The sequence below is a fragment of the Doryrhamphus excisus genome, linkage group LG20 (genome assembly GCF_037039965.1).
Source record: "Doryrhamphus excisus strain RoL-2023G ecotype Guam linkage group LG20, RoL_Dexc_Guam_v1.1, whole genome shotgun sequence".
Taxonomy (NCBI): Eukaryota; Metazoa; Chordata; class Actinopteri; order Syngnathiformes; family Syngnathidae; genus Doryrhamphus; species Doryrhamphus excisus.
The window spans coordinates 4,563,407-4,580,473 of record NC_136376.1 but is presented as its reverse complement, the minus strand read 5'-3'; the positions used below and the strand labels follow the sequence as shown (position 1 = coordinate 4,580,473).

At 41.4% G+C, this 17,067-nt stretch overlaps 1 protein-coding gene across 1 annotated transcript; it reads left to right on the top strand.

Annotated features, from left to right (window-relative positions):
- Positions 1-1,184: 1,184 nt before the first annotated feature.
- perp (p53 apoptosis effector related to pmp22) lies at positions 1,185-13,031 on the top strand. The gene is made up of 3 exons (XM_058058367.2): positions 1,185-1,715; positions 5,837-5,977; positions 11,827-13,031. The coding sequence occupies exons 1-3, from the start codon at positions 1,511-1,513 to the stop codon at positions 12,036-12,038; spliced, it is 558 nt and encodes a 185-aa protein (XP_057914350.1). The 5' UTR covers positions 1,185-1,510; the 3' UTR covers positions 12,039-13,031.
- The last annotated feature ends 4,036 nt before the right edge of the window (positions 13,032-17,067 follow it).

The following is a 17,067-nucleotide window of genomic DNA, read 5'->3' as shown; positions in this document are numbered from 1 at the left end:
TTTCTCAGGCTCTTAAATGAAGATATGACAGAGCAGCAAGAGCAACAGTCCTGCTGGTATAAGGAAAAACAGACATATGTCGCCTCACTGTGGACATCAGCATATTAACACATTTCTGATGATGTCATCCGTGAAATATCTGTTGTTGTGAATCAGCTCAGTGTGGCTGGATCACTTTTTATTTGAGAGCGGGGGTCTGGGGGGGCTGTTAAGAGTGAATCAGGATTGAATCCAGACATTGGGATTTAAGCATAGTTCATTATCAGGCGTTTGCAATGAAAACATTACAATGCAATTAAAAACAGAGCTAACCCAAACAGGTAAATAAACAAACATTGATAGCTGAAAGTCGACAGCATGCTCATGATGCAAAAGGGCGGTGAAGTGACAAAAATTAATTTTAAAATTTAGTTTTTATTAACTTTCATTAAATGCGTACACTCTGTACCCGGAAGAAAAAAATCAAACTAGTTATCGCCCCCTATCGAGCCGGCCTTGTAATTACACCTAAAGAAAGCAGATTTTCAATACTAATGTCATTTTAGTACATTCAAATATTAAGTTAATCTTACTAAAGGCATTCAATTAGTTATTATTTGCTAACACAGTCTAGAATCAGACAATATATTGTGTAAGTATTGTACTGAATAGCTAGCTAATGATACTACCAATCCTGTAATGCATTACAACACTTGAGCGTTATTTTTTCCCTACTTAAGCAAGTGTGTTAACCTAATTAAGTCATTGGAATTAAGTTTACGTAAGTTAATTTCAAGACAGACATCACTACTGTAGGATGTTGATTTTAAACTAATATTTCAGTGTATAATTTGGTGGATGTGATTGTGCGTGAAGCTAATGCTAGCTTTCTGGGGTCTTTAGCTAGTAGAAAGAGAATATAAATAGTGTCCCCCAGGTGTCTTGCTATACTAATTTAATTTGAGCACGTCCAACTAAAAGTTATTAACTATGTGTTAATTCGTTACGGGTTGCTGTATCATGAGGCACTTTAGGGTGAAAATGGTCGACAGGGGGAAGCAGTGAACCAAATTTGAGAGCTGGCTTGTTGTGAACCGTTTTGACTGCCATCCTGTGGTGGAAGGGTGTACTGCAGCAACATATCTACTGTATCATCGGTTTAGCTAGGTGGGCTTCCACTCCCCTAAGCAGGTGGTCGCCACCTGTTGTTGCCCGGACTTTGTCTTCGATCCGAAAGATTATAATTTCAGGTGGAACATTCGGTCAGGTCACAGTCTTCCGTAGTGCGGCTGTAATATGACACACTCACCGAACGGGGCTGGGCTTCGGTTGGCTTTTTAAAAGGAAGACAAGTCCAACCCTGCACGTCCTAAACCAGGTTGACGGCTGCATTGCACACTCGGGTGGGGCTTTTTTTTCCCCCACACTCTCCATTTCCACTCCGAGCTGCACACTGTATTTGCGCAAAGGCGATACAGCTAATCACACCGTTCTTCCTCCTCCTCTCCGTCAACTCCAAGTGGGACTGAGCATGTTTCGCTGCGGGATCGCCTACCCACGCTGCAGGTGGATCGTGCCCCTGCTGCTGCTCTTCGCCATTATTTTCGACATCATCGCCATCGCCGCAACGTCGGGCTGGCTGACAGACGAGGAGGGCAAGTCGCACTACGCCAGCATGTGGGAGCAATGCCACGGCCGCAACGACGAGTGGGACTGCAAATCTCTCATGGAGTTCTGTGAGTAGCACACTTTACCTACACTTTGGCTTACAACCGGAACAACATGGCTGACACCCGGTTGGAACCACTTTGGATCATGGTTGTGTAAATGCATACCACAGAGGTGCAGAATCTAACATCTACACTTTGGAAGAATCCACTCAGGCTGAGGAGGGGGGGGGGGGGGGGCTAAACTTTGAATTCCTTTACACTCCCAGTACCTTATCATGTCCTGGCTACTAAGGCCAACACCTCCACCAAGCCTACGATCAGATTTACATGAAGGGAACAACATAATAACAAAGTATAACTGCATCTAATTATGATTTGCAGAGATTATAAATAGTTTGAAATATGTAAAATGATATTTTCCATCTTGTATTAAGAAATTTTGCATGTTTTATGTCACATTGTTGAGAAATTGTGTTGGGCCTGCACGTGAAGACCAACACAACATAGACTAGAACAGGGGTCAGCAACCCACGGCTCCAGAGCGACATGTGGCTCTTCAGCGTCTTTGTTGTGGCTCCTTTTGCAATGCTCGAATATTATTTTTTTAATAATCCGAGTGGGGAAAACGCACATCTTTGTAATGAGTTTTAAAAAATCCAACTTTATGTGAGACCATGAATGCATCCTGGCTGAGTTCTGACTGGTGATTGGATGAGGATGAGCATACAGGATGCTATACAGGTCTCTCTAAAAAAAAAAAAGTCATACTTTCCCTGAGCTATTTGACATATCTAAAAAGAAATGGGAGATAATTTTAAAAAGAGTGTCATGGGAACCTGTTAGGCCAGTGTAAACAAATCAGCTAAGTTTACAGTAATTTACACATAAGTTTATGTAAGTTGATCTCCAATACTAGCAAGAATACTCCATCAACTCGTCTTTTCTTATCTGAACTACTTTGATACCCCCAAAACTGTGGGAAACTCATAATTGGTTGAGCCTGTGAACTCATCACAGCTCTTAGTCGCTAACTTAAAGTATCAGGCTGTCAATTCACCGTGCTACACATTTCTTCAGGCGTCAGGTAGTGAGGTTGAAAGATGAGTCAAATCTTGTTTTGGTAGGTTCCATGTTTATATAGCCATAGAACACAATATTCCGTGGGCCTCGAATGGCTCGGATTGAATGAGTTAATTTTGCTATTTTGCTATAATTTATCCTAATTTTTGGTATATGCTATGAATTAAATTTGCTTCAAATTGTCCATAGGTATGAATGTGAGTGTGAATGGTTGTTTGTCTATATGTGCCCTGTGATTGGCTGGTGACCAGTAGGGTGTACCTGAAGACAGCTGGGATAGGCTCCAGCACCCCTGCGATCCTTGTAGAGAAAATGAATGAATGAATAAAGATTTCAACATCCAAGTCAATTACATTTGTGACAATGTGTTCCCTCGGGTACCTTAGTGGTGGGCGGACAGATGTGTGTAGTTTTAGCTTGTCATGTGTTATGGCCCCAACGGTAGCCCGAGTTGGTAGAAAATGAATGAATATCCTCTGATTTGAGCCTCTCAAACGTGAATATTTTTCAATTTCCATTGTGTGCTTTAGGCAAAACAAGATATTCATAAGTATCAGCTTTGAATTTGGACAACAGTAATCAACATTTTTGCCTCTTTGCTCATATGTTTCAGAGCAAACCACTAACTTTTTGTGTTTGGTTCATATCGATGCAGTCCGTCTAGGGTTCCGTCTAATTCAATCAACAAAAACCCTCCACTTGAATCAACTACAAAATAATTTAGTAGCAGCCCCAGTGTAGTATTTTATTGAAAATGGCAGCCAGGAAGTGTTTTATCAGATGTAAGACTTGGGTAGAAAACTGAAGTAAAACACCAATAATAATGTTTTTGTTTGGAGCTAAAGACCCCTGCTCTTCTGCTCTTCATGGACAGCTGTTTATTGAAAACAATGCGCACAGGAATTGGTTGACAGGAGGCTGTGTTTTGCTTTGAGGAGAATGCAGATTTATACATTACATAACTTGACATTTATGGCATATTTACATAGTGCCCCACTGGGATCCAAAATTAATTTATAAGCTTCTGAAAGCAGCATAATAAGGCCCCTTTAACTAGCATAGTATTGCCTGTTGTATTGTGTTGGTTCAATTGAATAGCCCAGTGCCTGTGTGAACTCCGTGTTGTCATAGCTGCGGTCACTGAAGCTTTAAAAGCTGTGCAGTCTCCTGTTAAGAATATTCAATACATTCCCCTTTTCATCCTACACCCTCCACATAACACAGGACTTTCTTGTTCCGTAGCTTCTCCACCAATGTGGCCGTTCAGCCGTGAATATTCCCTCTGACAGTGCAGAAACAAACATGGCGGGCGCAGACTCCCCGCTGGCCTGTTTGGAGCAGTCTTTAGTGTGTAGAGATTACAGCTTTATTCATCTTGCAACAAGTGCTTCTTGTTGTTTTAATGTAGTTCCATGAGAGGGTGAAGACGTTCGTGGAGTGTCATGATTGTGAGCAAAACAGGATTATTGAGGTTTGAGAGAAGATCCAACCTGTCCAACATGTCTGGTGTGTGTGTGTGTGTGATGCCTTAGGGCCAGGGAGCCAGGCACTAGTAAAACAAACACACACACACACACACTTGGGTATGAATAATTCAAGCAGTTGGCGGATCCAGTAACAACAAAAGCAGGCTTGGCAGTAGTTGACTGTGTACAGTAAAAGTAACCGCTTCCCTGCGGAAGTTGCTACATTTGATTCTCACACGTTAACAGGCTGCAGCGTCAGAAAGCTCCGCCCCTTTTTCTTCTGCGCCTTGAGCACATAGCACATAGACTCTATACCAGGGGTCTCAAACTCAATTTACCTGGGGGACCACTGGAGCTAGGGTCTGGGCGAGGCTGGGCTGCATCAGGTTTTCCAAAAAAAAAACAAAAAAACGCATTTATTAAAAACAGAAAAATTTGTTCCGATTTTCTACAAGAAAAGCTCAGGTAAAACATTCCACTGTTCTCAAATATCTTACTTTTTATTTTTCTACACAAAATAAGATGAAAAATAAATAAACAAATCAAGAATAAAGAAAATCAATCAATCAGTAATAAATAAATAAATCTAATAATAATAATAAAACGGCAAATAATAAAAACTTAAGAAACCACATATAGTTGGTGGGTAGACAAATTATTTTTTCAGATTAAAATGAACAAAGCATTATTAGATGTAGACATGACAAAACACGACTATAGTCACATTTATACTCTTTTTATTTACAACATATTGCGCAACTGCAGGGTCTTGAGACACATGCTAACTCGCAAACTAGAGAGCTAGCGACCTAAACGGTAGCTTTCAAGTTATTTCCTTTAAACTTAAATAGCCAAAAACTTACCACTTCCACATGGATAGGGAGGATAACTATTAAGTTATTTAACCTTTAACATGAACATTAATCAAACGTAATAATTTTTTCTGGGTACATGATACCATACAGCATCCATATCAAACTTGCGCGGGCCGCACTAACATTAAACTTTCATATCAAGGCGTGGGCCTCAAACTAGCGTGCTGTGGGCCACATTTGGCCCGCGGGCCGCGTGTTTGAGACCCCTGCTCTATACCCCAATAATTGCACTATATACAATAAATACATCTCTTTACCACCCTTTCTTCAAGTAGTATTGTATTTCTTCAAACAAGTTTTTCACCTACTGAACATTTATGTGAAAAATGCTTGAAAGAAAGGGTCACATGAAGCCTGATGGGGAATATCATTACCCAGCCCCACCCGTGGAATCATACATACTGGACCTTTTAACGCATGTCAAGATTAAAATTCTCCATCTGACATATTTGAGCATAGTGACAGCGAGCGTTGTGCCGTATGTCCTCATGTCTATAAGAGACCCATCTGGGGTGGCGTCACATGGTGCCGCCACAGAAGGCGCATGCTGTCCGAGAGGCGTGGCAGGTTGTCAACGCACCTCACTTGATATCAGCACGGACTCTGTGACACCATGTACACACACACACACACACACACACACACCATTATTTCATTCATTGACATGACTTGTGAACTCACACTGTCCTGCAATGTGTACCTAATGTACTGGCCAATGTTGGTACTACAGTGTTAACATGTGCGTGGTTGTGTGTTGCACATGCAGCGTGGGCGCAGGCGGTGGCCGCCTTGATGATCATCGGCCTCCTCATCCTCATCGGTGCCTTCATCATCTCCTGTGTGGCTCTGTGCTGCACGCTCAACGTCACGCTGCTGCCCATCATTGGAGTGATGCTCATTATTGTTGGTAAGACTCACAACACACACACACAGATGGATATTTTATTATTACACATTAAATATCCAGGGTATATTTAGATTATATCGCTCTTTACACGACAGTAAATTTAGTCTCTCAAAGGCAGGGTGGGCAAACTACGGCCCGGGGGCCACATCTGGCCCGCCAAGTGTTTAAATACGGCCCTTTTTTTAATCAATTTAGTTATTTGATGTGGTCTGCTGTTTACAAAGGGACACAAGCAAAGCACATATAGCAGGTTGCATGACACAGATACAATAATTCAATTCATACAAAATGTTAGAATTATCAATCAAACTTTATTTGTAGAGCATACATTTTCATACAGTGAAGAAAATAAGTATTTGAACACCCTGCTATTTTGCTATTTCTCCCACTTAGAAATCATGGAGGGGTCTGAAATTTTCATCGTAGGTGCATGTCCACTGTGAGAGAGATAAACTAAAAAGAAAAATCCAGAAATCACAATGCATGATTTTTTAACAATTTATTTGTGTGATACAGCTGCTAATAAGTATTTGAACACCTGTGTATCATCTAGAATTCTGACCCTGAAAGACCTGTTAGTCTGCCCATTAGAAGTCCACCTGCACTCCATGTATCATCCTGAATCAGATGCACCTGTTTGAGGTCGTTAGCTGCATAAAGACACCTGTCCACCCCATACAATCAGTAAGACTTTAACTTGTAACATGGCGAAGACCAAAGAGCTGTCCAAAGACACCAGAGACAAAATTGTACACCTCCACAAGGCTGGAAAGGGCTACGGAGCAATTACCAAGCAGCTTGGTGAAAAAAGGTCCACTGTTGGAGCTATCATTAGAAAATGGAAGAAGCTAAACATGACGGTCAATCTCAATCGGAGTGGAGCCCCATGCAAGATATCACCTCGTGGGGTCTCAATGATTCTAAGAAAGGTGAGGAATCAGCCCAGAACTACACGACAGGACTTGGTCAATGACCTGAAAAGAGCTGGGACCACCGTTTCCAAGGTTACTGTAGGTAATACACTAAGACGTCATGATGTGAAATCATGCATGGCACGAAAGGTTCCCCTGCTTAAACCAGCACATGTCAAGGCCCGTCTTAAGTTTGCATATGACCATTTGGATGATACAGAGGAGTCATGGGAGAAAGTTTTATGGTCAGATGAGACCAAAATAGAACTTTTTGGTCATAATTCCAATAAGCGTGTTTGGAGGAAGAAGAATGAAGAGTACAATCCGAAGAACACCATCCCTACTGTGAAGCATGGGGGTGGTAGCATCATGCTTTGGGGGTGTTTTTCTGCACATGGGACAGGACGAGTGCACTGCATTAAAGAGAGGATGACTGGGGCCGTGTATTGTGAGATTTTGGGGAACAACCTCCTTCCCTCTGTCAGAGCATTGAAGATGGGTCGTGGCTGGGTCTTCCAACACGACAACGACCCGAAGCACACAGCCAGGAAAACCAAGGAGTGGCTCCGTAAGAAGCATATCAAGGTTCTAGCATGGCCCAGCCAGTCTCCAGACCTGAACCCAATCGAAAATCTTTGGAGGGAGCTCAAACTCCGTGTTTCTCAGCGACAGCCCAGAAACCTGACTGATCTAGAGAAGATCTGTGTGGAGGAGTGGGCCAAGATCCCTCCTGCAGTGTGTGCAAACCTGGTGAAAAACTACAGGAAACGTTTGACCTCTGTAATAGCAAACAAAGGCTACTGTACCAAATATTAACATTCATTTTCTCAGGTGTTCAAATACTTATTTGCAGCTGTATCACACAAATAAATTGTTAAAAAATCATGCATTGTGATTTCTGGATTTTTCTTTTTAGTTTATCTCTCTCACAGTGGACATGCACCTACGATGAAAATTTCAGACCCCTCCATGATTTCTAAGTGGGAGAAATAGCAAAATAGCAGGGTGTTCAAATACTTATTTTCTTCACTGTACATAGAATGTAGCACAAAGTGCTTTACATGTTAAAAAAAAGGAAAGACAACAACAAGACACATACACACACACACACACTCACACACATTAGAAGTTTGTTTGCCTGAGTACAGAGGAACCAGTTCAGGAAGCGCTGCCATCTGCGCTGGGGGCTGCCCACGGCCCAGGCCATGATGCTGCAACTCAGGGGGGCCACCACACAACAGGTAGGCAGGAGGCCCGCAACGCTGCAGTGGGGCACCGCCACAGAGCTCCTAGCCACCCCAGTCAGTAAGCCCCACGAGAGGAGACACCCCAGGCCCCAACCGAGAACAGCCCCCAGCGCAGAGAGCCCCCACTGAATTATGTGTAAAATATATAATATATTAATATATATGAATATATTAATTATGTGTAAAATATATGGGCGGCACGGCGGACGAGTGGTTAGCGCTCCAGCACCCCCCGCGACCCTTGTGAGGAAAAAGCGGTAGAAAATGAATGAATGAATGTGTAAAATATATAGTTATATATATATATAGTAAAGGTTTGCTGTTTTATTTAAATTAACAGTGATAGGTTTACGTTGAAGCTCTTGTTGCCACAGAAACAGCTCTTTACTGTAAAGACCGTCCTTTTTGGAGGTTTCATGGAGTGGTGGTGTTACTGAGGGAACGGGGACATTGTGTTGGGAAAGACATACATAAGCGCAGTTGACAGCCTGTTACACTTCTACAAATGTTCCCCAGAATGGTGTCGTATAGATGTGAATATAATCGGTGCTACTTTGACCAAAAGCTAAATGTGTCAACTTGTCATGTTTCCTCTAAGTAACAGAGTGAGACATCAGCACATTGTTGTTCAACAAAGGTCAGCGAGTGTGTGAGGTAGCAGAGGAGTGAAAGGACAAAGCAGTACATTGAACCTTCACACTTTCTGTCAGTGGGAGGGATCCGGTCCCAAAGAAAAAGGGGTGTGAGCGCGATGATGTACTGGAGGTGGGAGGGACTGGTCATAAAAGTGTATGCTGTGTCACTATTGGTGGAATTTTGTCCAGCACTCTTTGAGTGTGATATCTTATTAATCACTGTGATTGGCTGGCGACCAGTCCAGGGTGTACACCCTGCCTCTCGCCCGAAGACAGCTGGGATAGGCTCCAGCACCCCCGCGACCCTTGTGAGGAAAAAGCGGTAGAAAATGAATGAATGAATCTTATTAATCAACCTCAAAGTCCGAATGTCGGTAGTCAATTGTTGCTAAAATTAAATATAAAGACCTTCTTAGACGGCTGCACGGTGGGTGAGTGGTTAGCGCGCAGGACACCCAAGTTCAATTCCACCCTCAACTGTGTGGAGTTTGCACGTTCTACCCCGTGCATGCGTGGGTTTTCTCCGGGTACTCCGGTTTCCTCCCACATTCCAAAAACATGCTAGGTTAATTAGCAACTCCAAATTGTCCATAGGTATGAATGTGAGTGTGAATGGTTGTTTGTCTATATGTGCCCTGTGATTGGTTGGCGACCAGTCCAGTGTGTACTGGACTGCCCGAAGACAGCTGGGATAGGCTCCAGCACCCCCGCGACCCTCGTATAGAAAATGAATGAATGAATAAAGATTTCATCATCCAAGTCAATTACATTTGTGACAATGTGTTCCCTTGGGGACCTCAGTGGTGGGCGGACAGATGTGTGTAGTTTTAGCTTGTCATGTGTTATGGCCCCAACAGTAGCCCGAGTTCATTCATTCATTCATTTTCTACCGCTTTTCCTCACGAAGGTCGTGGGGGTGCTGGAGCCTATCCCAGCTGTCTTCAGGCAAGAGGCGGGGCACACCCTGGACTAGTGGCCAGCCAATCACAGGGCACATATAGACAAACAACCATTCACACTCACATTCATACCTATGGACAATTTGGAGTCGCCAATTAACCTAGCATGTTTTTGGAATGTGGGAGGAAACCGGAGTACCCGGAGAAAACCCACGCATGCACAGGGAGAACATGCAAAGTCTACACAGAGATGGCCGAGGGTGAAATTGAACTCGGGTCTTAATATTATTGTTGTTGTTATTATTATTCTGTTATTACTGTGCCTGTTCTGGCTGTCACATCTGCAAATAGTATTTATTTATTTACCCCTCTTATTATAAAACACACTTCTGGACCTACTGAGCTGAAGTCTAATGTACTTTGCTGAGGTCTAAATATGCTAAAATCTTCTTCCTCATCTTGAGGATTGTTACAGAATATAAAAATGATGCATGATGACACAAAAAGAAGCAAAAGAACCCTCAGTGATATCATCACTTAATCAACTTTTACCAAAGAAAATCCTCCCTGATTGAGTGTGCCGTGTTTGTGACAGGAGCGAGAAATGAAGCAGCTTCTCTGACGAAAGCGTTCGCTACTTTAAAGATTTTAGTTGCTTCAGGTATGTCTAGTCAGGTTCCGTCCCTTCCCTCCCTTTTCGCTTCGCATATTGTCAATAACCCAAGAGCGAGGGCGTGAGCGTCAATAGCGTCACTCATCGCCGCCACACCTTTCTCCAGAAGACTGGGAAGATTTGTTAATAGTGACTCACTTCCAAGAGTCGCTGACTGTGTCGTTATTTGCCAAGAAACTCTTTCGCGCTTGCATGAAAGTATTTTCCCTCACACTGTTGTCATCTTTTCTTGACAATAAACATTAAATATGACATACACGGTATCTGACAAATGTGAGTACGCCCCTCATATCTCAGCAAGCAATACATTATATCTTCTCAAGGGACAATACTACAGAAAGTAAACTTCCATATACTTTAGAGTAGTCTATGTACAGCTTGTATAGCTTTACAATATTTACAAATGTTGCTATTTTTATTTAGCAATTTAGACAATAACGTCTGTGTGTTTCATTCATTCTTTTTTTACCGCTTATCCTCACAAGGAGATGCTGGAGCCTATCCCAGCTGTCTTCAGGCGAGAGGCGGGATACACCCTGGACTGGTGGCCAGCCAATCACAGGGCACATATTGACAAACAACCATTCACACTCACATTCATACCTATGGACAATTTGGAGTCGCCAATTAACCTAGCATGTTTTTGGAATGTGGGAGGAAACCTACACATGCACTGGGAGAACGTGCAAACTCCACACAGAGATGGCCGAGGGTGGGATTGAACTCGGGTCTGTGAGGTCTGCGCGCTAACCACTCGAACGCCATGCAGCCCCTGTGTGTTTACTTTATTCATTTTCTACCACTTATCCTCGTAAGGGTCACGGTGGTGCTGGAGCCTATCCCAGCTGATAGGCGGGGTACAGCCTGGACTGGTGGCCAGCCAATCACAGGGCACATATAGACAAACAACCATTCACACTCACATTCATACCTATGGACAATGTGGAGTCGCCAAATAACCTAGCATGTTTTGGAAGAAAACCCACGCATGCACGGGGAGAACGTGCAAACTCCACACAGAAATGGGATTGAACTTGGGTCTCCTAGCTGTGAGGTCTGCGCGCTAACCACTCGTCCGCCGTGCAGCTCCTGTGTGTTTCAGTAGATAGTAAATCTATACTAAATACACAAGGGGGAGGGGCTTTGAGCATCAACACATCAAACCTTATCAGCCACCTGAAACACCAGCATCACTAAAACACCCGGGGCTTGTTCCTATCCTATCGCTATGGCATTTGAAAAGTGATGGTATTTATGATGGTAATTTTTTATCAGGTTGCATAATTTCACTTGTTCTTCTGTATAAGTGAGAAAAATAAAGGCTCGTTCAAGAGATCATGGTATTTGACAGCGTACTTCCTACGTTGGCTATTGCAATGGCAGCTTTAAACAGCCAATATATTATGAATGGTCATGTAGTGTTTTGTTGTGTTAAACTGTGGCTAATGTTTTCTTGGTTGCTGCCCCCCCTCCCCCTCTTGCAGTGGTCCTCCAGGTCATCGCTCTCATCATCTACCCGGTCAAGTTCAACCAGCAGCTCTTCGAGGGCAACTATTACTACACCTGGGCTTACGGCTTCGGCTGGGGCGCCACCATCCTGTGCATCGGCTGCGCCATCCTCTTCTGCTGCCTGCCGCGTTACGAGGACGAGCTGACCGGCCTGGCCAAGACCAAGTACCTTTACACGTCCGCCTAAGGACTCAACCCGCGCCTGCTTCACCGCCACCGACCACCACATGAACATTTTTACACCCTTATCGTCTCCCCAAAGTTCCGATGATGGAGGCCATTTTTTGATGTTGAGACCTCCTTGTACATTAAAAATCTTATTTTTCCATTTTATTGAGCAGAATCGCAAGACCACCAAAGTGCACTTAGCCTAAACTTCTTCATGTCAGCGAGTTGCTTTGTCCTAGCGGACCGTGTAAAGCCTCTGTGGTGAAAGAGAAGTTCAATCCCGCTGCACAGGATGCACATTGAATGGCGTGTATTGTTTGAAATTTCCTGGTGTGTGTGTGATGAAATGTCGCTTAAATGTCATCTTTGTGATGCTTTTGTTGGCTTACTTTCTTATCAGAAGGGTGAAACATAACTTTGGGACCTGTGTGGTGTTTTTTAAAAAAATATATATTCTAAATATAATTGCTGCGCTTTCACTCACAGCTTCCATCACTCGAGTTATCTCTAACATATTTACCGGTTTAAAGGGATCAATTTCAACCTAAATGTGTCGTTTTTTTATAGAATTAGTGTGTGTATTCTAATGATATTTGGCAAAAGATGGAACCAAGCATGCTCATTCCACCCCCCCAACTCAAAACTCTACCATTGCGATAAACATCTGATGTGCCTTCTCTTCTACTTCAGTGTTACTCATATTTTTATTATATGTCAAATACTGTAAAACCTCCTGGTTTGATTTATTATGTGGTGTGCAGAAAAAAAACATATTTTCTGTAACTTGTGTTCAAGAAAATAACTTTAAGATTACTGTGTGACGTATTAGGCTATTAAAAAAGATTCTATTTTATTATTAGGGATGGATTTTACCGTCATTCTTAGTGACTGTGGGTGTTTAGTTTATTATTAACATTTTTCTGTACTTGCTGGTTTTCCTGCTGTAGCGTGAACTGATTCATTGTTTTGTAGTTTGTATTTTGATGCAATAAAGAGGTTCCTTTTGGATGAAGTGACTTGTTCCTCAATCATGTGACCATGGAGTAAATAAACACTGCGCTGTAGATATGCCACATTTTTCCTTGGGGGGGAAAAAAATTATGGTAATGGTTTAATTTCATTTGAACATGCATCAGATTACAATTGAATGCATCACATAATCAGTTCACAGTTCCACATGTCCAAAAGGAGTAGGAAGAAGCAAAGCTTATTAAATCCTACCCCTCCATCTGGTACTTTTACAATCAGTAACTGTTACATTTGTTCACTTCCTGCTTTCCTAATATAGTTTAAGTTTTTTTTTGTTTTTGTCACGTACCAAAGTACGAGGTGATATGAGCATCCAATGACATAATGGGTACCATAGTAAGTGTCAATATAGTGATATATATAGCACATCATGACTGGTTCAAGACTCTTCATCCTTGTATTTAGCAAACATCAACTGCTTGTATTGTTTCTTGAATTGGCTCATCGTTGTGCATTGTTTGATTTCCTTACTCAATCCATTCCATAGTTTGATTCCACATACTGAAACGCTATGGCTTTTTAACGTAGTCCTAGCATATAAGTGTTTTAAATTTAAAATTATGTGTCTGTGTGTCAAAATAATTACAATAGTTGTGGAGAAATTCATTTTTACAAACCATAATAAAGTTCTTAGGCTTGGTACTCTCTGCAGTTGAGTAAACAAGAGCTCCCAGTCACTTTATGGGGAAATGTGCTAAGTTAAACATCTCCATTGTCATAATAGTAATATTTTCATAATGCATTTTTACAATTCAAGTAATGAACACCTCACCCCTACCAAGGCCTTCCTGGCCACTTGATGAGAAAATGTGCTATTTTAGGCATTCCCGACAGACCCCAAGCTTTCATTATCATCATGTTTCTCTTGTGTGCGATAAAGGGGGTAAACAGGAAGATTAAATGTGCTATTTGGATTCCTGCATGTTGTGTTTGAGCTTGTGAACTTTGCCCTCGACTTTCTGCAAGCACTGACGCACACACACACACACACACACACACAAAGACAGCAGTGCAATAACACTAGCACTGGTGATAAGCAGCCAGTCCAAAGCAGTGACTCACACCCACACAGGGCCTCACACAGGACCCCACCCAGGGACGGGCCGCCGTGGAATCTGACTGTGCTGAGAGTGTGCTGTCATGCAGTTTCAGGGGTGGAAGCCAAAGAGAGAAAAAGACTAGCGAGACGGGGGAGTGGTTTTAAAATGCAGTAGGGGTGGAACCTCACCAAATGCAATGACACAAGTATGCAAATACTACAAGTTTTCTAATCAACAGGTACAAGGAAGTAAATTCTCACACTGGCAGCTCTCTGCCTGAGATGAAGCAAACTGCGCCCTCTGCTGGCTGATTGAATGTACCTCACGCCAAACTGCAACAATGAACACTGAGTGCACTTTCATAAGTTCATATTTATTTTTGTTTAGTGCAATTAATCACAACAATACACCAGCTGTGTATTTTCACCAAAATATTACATTAACATCTCTCATTATGAAGCAATGCAGCTCCAAAACAAAGTAATTCACTGCTAAAATGATAAATATTCAACAAACACCTTTTTGACAGTGTCACTTCTGCAGTTGTACTTCATGTTAAGACCATATTTAATCATTCGAATCCCTTGAATGTGTTGATTTATGTCTTCAAATGTCCCTTATGTATATTGAACAGCCAGTATAATAGACAATAATTTACAAAATCAGCAGAATATACAACACTTAAAAGGGGTTATTGTGCTACTTCATGGTATAAAATAAAATTTAAAAAAATAATTAAAATAAAATAAAATAAAATAAAATAAAATAAAATAAAATAAAATAAAATAAAATAAAATAAAACTATATTAGGAAAGTGAACAAATGTTACTGATTGTAAAAATACCAGATGGAGGGGCAGGATTTAATAAGCTTTGCTTCTTCCTACTCCTTTTGGACATGTGGAACTGTGAACTGATTATGTGATGCATTCAATTGTAATCTGATGCATGTTCAAGTGAAATAAAACCATTACCATTACCATAAAGTTAGTGGATTTGCTCTAAGAGAACACTCGGAGAGACCGGAAGCATTTTAATTAGAAAATTCCAGAATCCCAAGGACGAGGAACAGGACAAGACGCGTTGCCATGGGAACCAGGACAGAATAAGACCACCCCTTCCTGCTCTAAGGGGAACAAGCACTGTAGTTGTTGAAGGGAACAATAATTTCTACTGCTGCCGCTAGAGGGCAGGCTTGCTCTACTTCCAAGACTTCAGTGAAGACGCCAGTAATGTCATCCTCCACCTGGCCAGCCCACTCTATTGTCTCCATGCTGTCTTTTTAAATGCTGTCTTTTTAACCACGTGATGATGACGATCTCACCCCTACACAGCAAGAAACTGTGTCAAGTGATTTTTTTTTTTTGTTGCGGGGGTTGGTTTCCATCCACCTTCGAGGTGCTTTCCACCTATAAACGAAGGTGAAGGAACTTCCAGTTGTTCCTTTTCACAGTTCTCCCAAGGGTTCCCCCCCCCTTGCCACCTCATAGCGGGATGGGGCTCTCGTGGAAAGACGTGGGTCAAGTGGGTGCTCCAAGGGACGGCCCAACACTGTCAGAACACAAGAGATGTATGACTCTGGAGGAGGAAGTGTAGCGATCACCAAGTCTTCGGTTAAGGGACCTGCAGAGACTAATGTACAGGTCCTGCATAGTGAAACAATTGTGGAATATGTTCAATCCGAGTGGAAAAGCTCTGCAATGGAACATGGACTGACTTGACCTTTGACCCTTGACCTTTATTGGGTGTTTTTTTGTGGTGTTGTGTCGCTCATACATGCTACCACCACCATGTTTGACCCATGGCCAAGGCTACTTGACTACTTGCACTTGTCATGTTGGAGGTGTGTTTGGGTTCCTTATCATGCTGGGAAAAGGCAGTTTCTGCTTCACACTGTCACAATACATGTTGGAATTCATCCTTTCCACAATGAGATGCAACTCTCCAAATTCCCCAGACATCCCTTTTAGAAGATGCTTGCCAAAATGGCTGCGCTAGATCCAGTTGTGTTTGCGCTAATTTGATGGGAAATCTTCAGCTTTCTGCTTTTTCCCATGGAAGCGTCATGTGATGTGTTTGTTTGGTAAAAATGTCAGACTTTCCTGTCTAATGACACTCCGGTGATTTACAACAATGAAGTGTCTTTTCTGGGGTTTTCCATGACATCACATCCACAAGCCATTCCTTAATGAGCATTCACGTAATGCAAACGATGGGCTATACGACTGACTCAAAAGCGTTTATTCCGGTATCAAGGATGAGGATTTCATTATGACGGCGTATTGGGCCACCTGAGATTCCAAAATAAAGTCGTAAACTTTTACGTGAAAAAAGTGGTCATGTATTGTAATATGGCAACGTCATATTACAATAAAGTTGTAAATGTACAAAAAAACACAAATTTCCCCCCAAAAAGTTATAATTTTACCAGAAAAAAGTAATAAATTTACGTGGGAAAAAATCATGGAAATTTCCAAGAAAAACAGTTGTAATATCACGAGAATAATGTCACAAATTTCTGAGAAATTTATGAGAAAAAAAACTTCATATACAACTGTATAAAGTCTGACAAAAAACTTGTAAATTCACAAGAAAAAAGTGGTAATATTATGAGAATAAAGTTGTCAATTTACATGAAAAAAACTTCATGATAACTTCAATAATGTCACAAATTTAGGACAAATTTATGAGAAAAAAGATATTTATTTCAGCTGAAATATGAAATATAAAATATAAAATATAAAATATAAAATATAAAATATAAAATATAAAATATAAAATATAAAATATAAAATATAAAATATAAAATATAAAATATAAAATATAAAATATAAAATATAAAATATAAAATATAAAATATAAAATATAAAATATAAAATATAAAATATAAAATATAAAATATAAAATATAAAATAATGGAAATTCACCAATTTCTCGATCTCCTTCCACATTACTGAATGGCAGCATTTTTCATACATTT

What these genes read in the sequence shown, in the direction of transcription:
- perp (XM_058058367.2), top strand. Translation starts at nt 1,511, where the DNA reads ATGTTTCGCTGCGGGATCGCCTACCCACGCTGCAGGTGGATCGTGCCC. An exon ending in CAAATCTCTCATGGAGTTCT is followed by an intron (nt 1,716 to 5,836) that starts GTGAGTAGCACA and finishes TTGCACATGCAG; the next exon opens with CGTGGGCGCAGGCGGTGGCC. An exon ending in AGTGATGCTCATTATTGTTG is followed by an intron (nt 5,978 to 11,826) that starts GTAAGACTCACA and finishes CCCCTCTTGCAG; the next exon opens with TGGTCCTCCAGGTCATCGCT.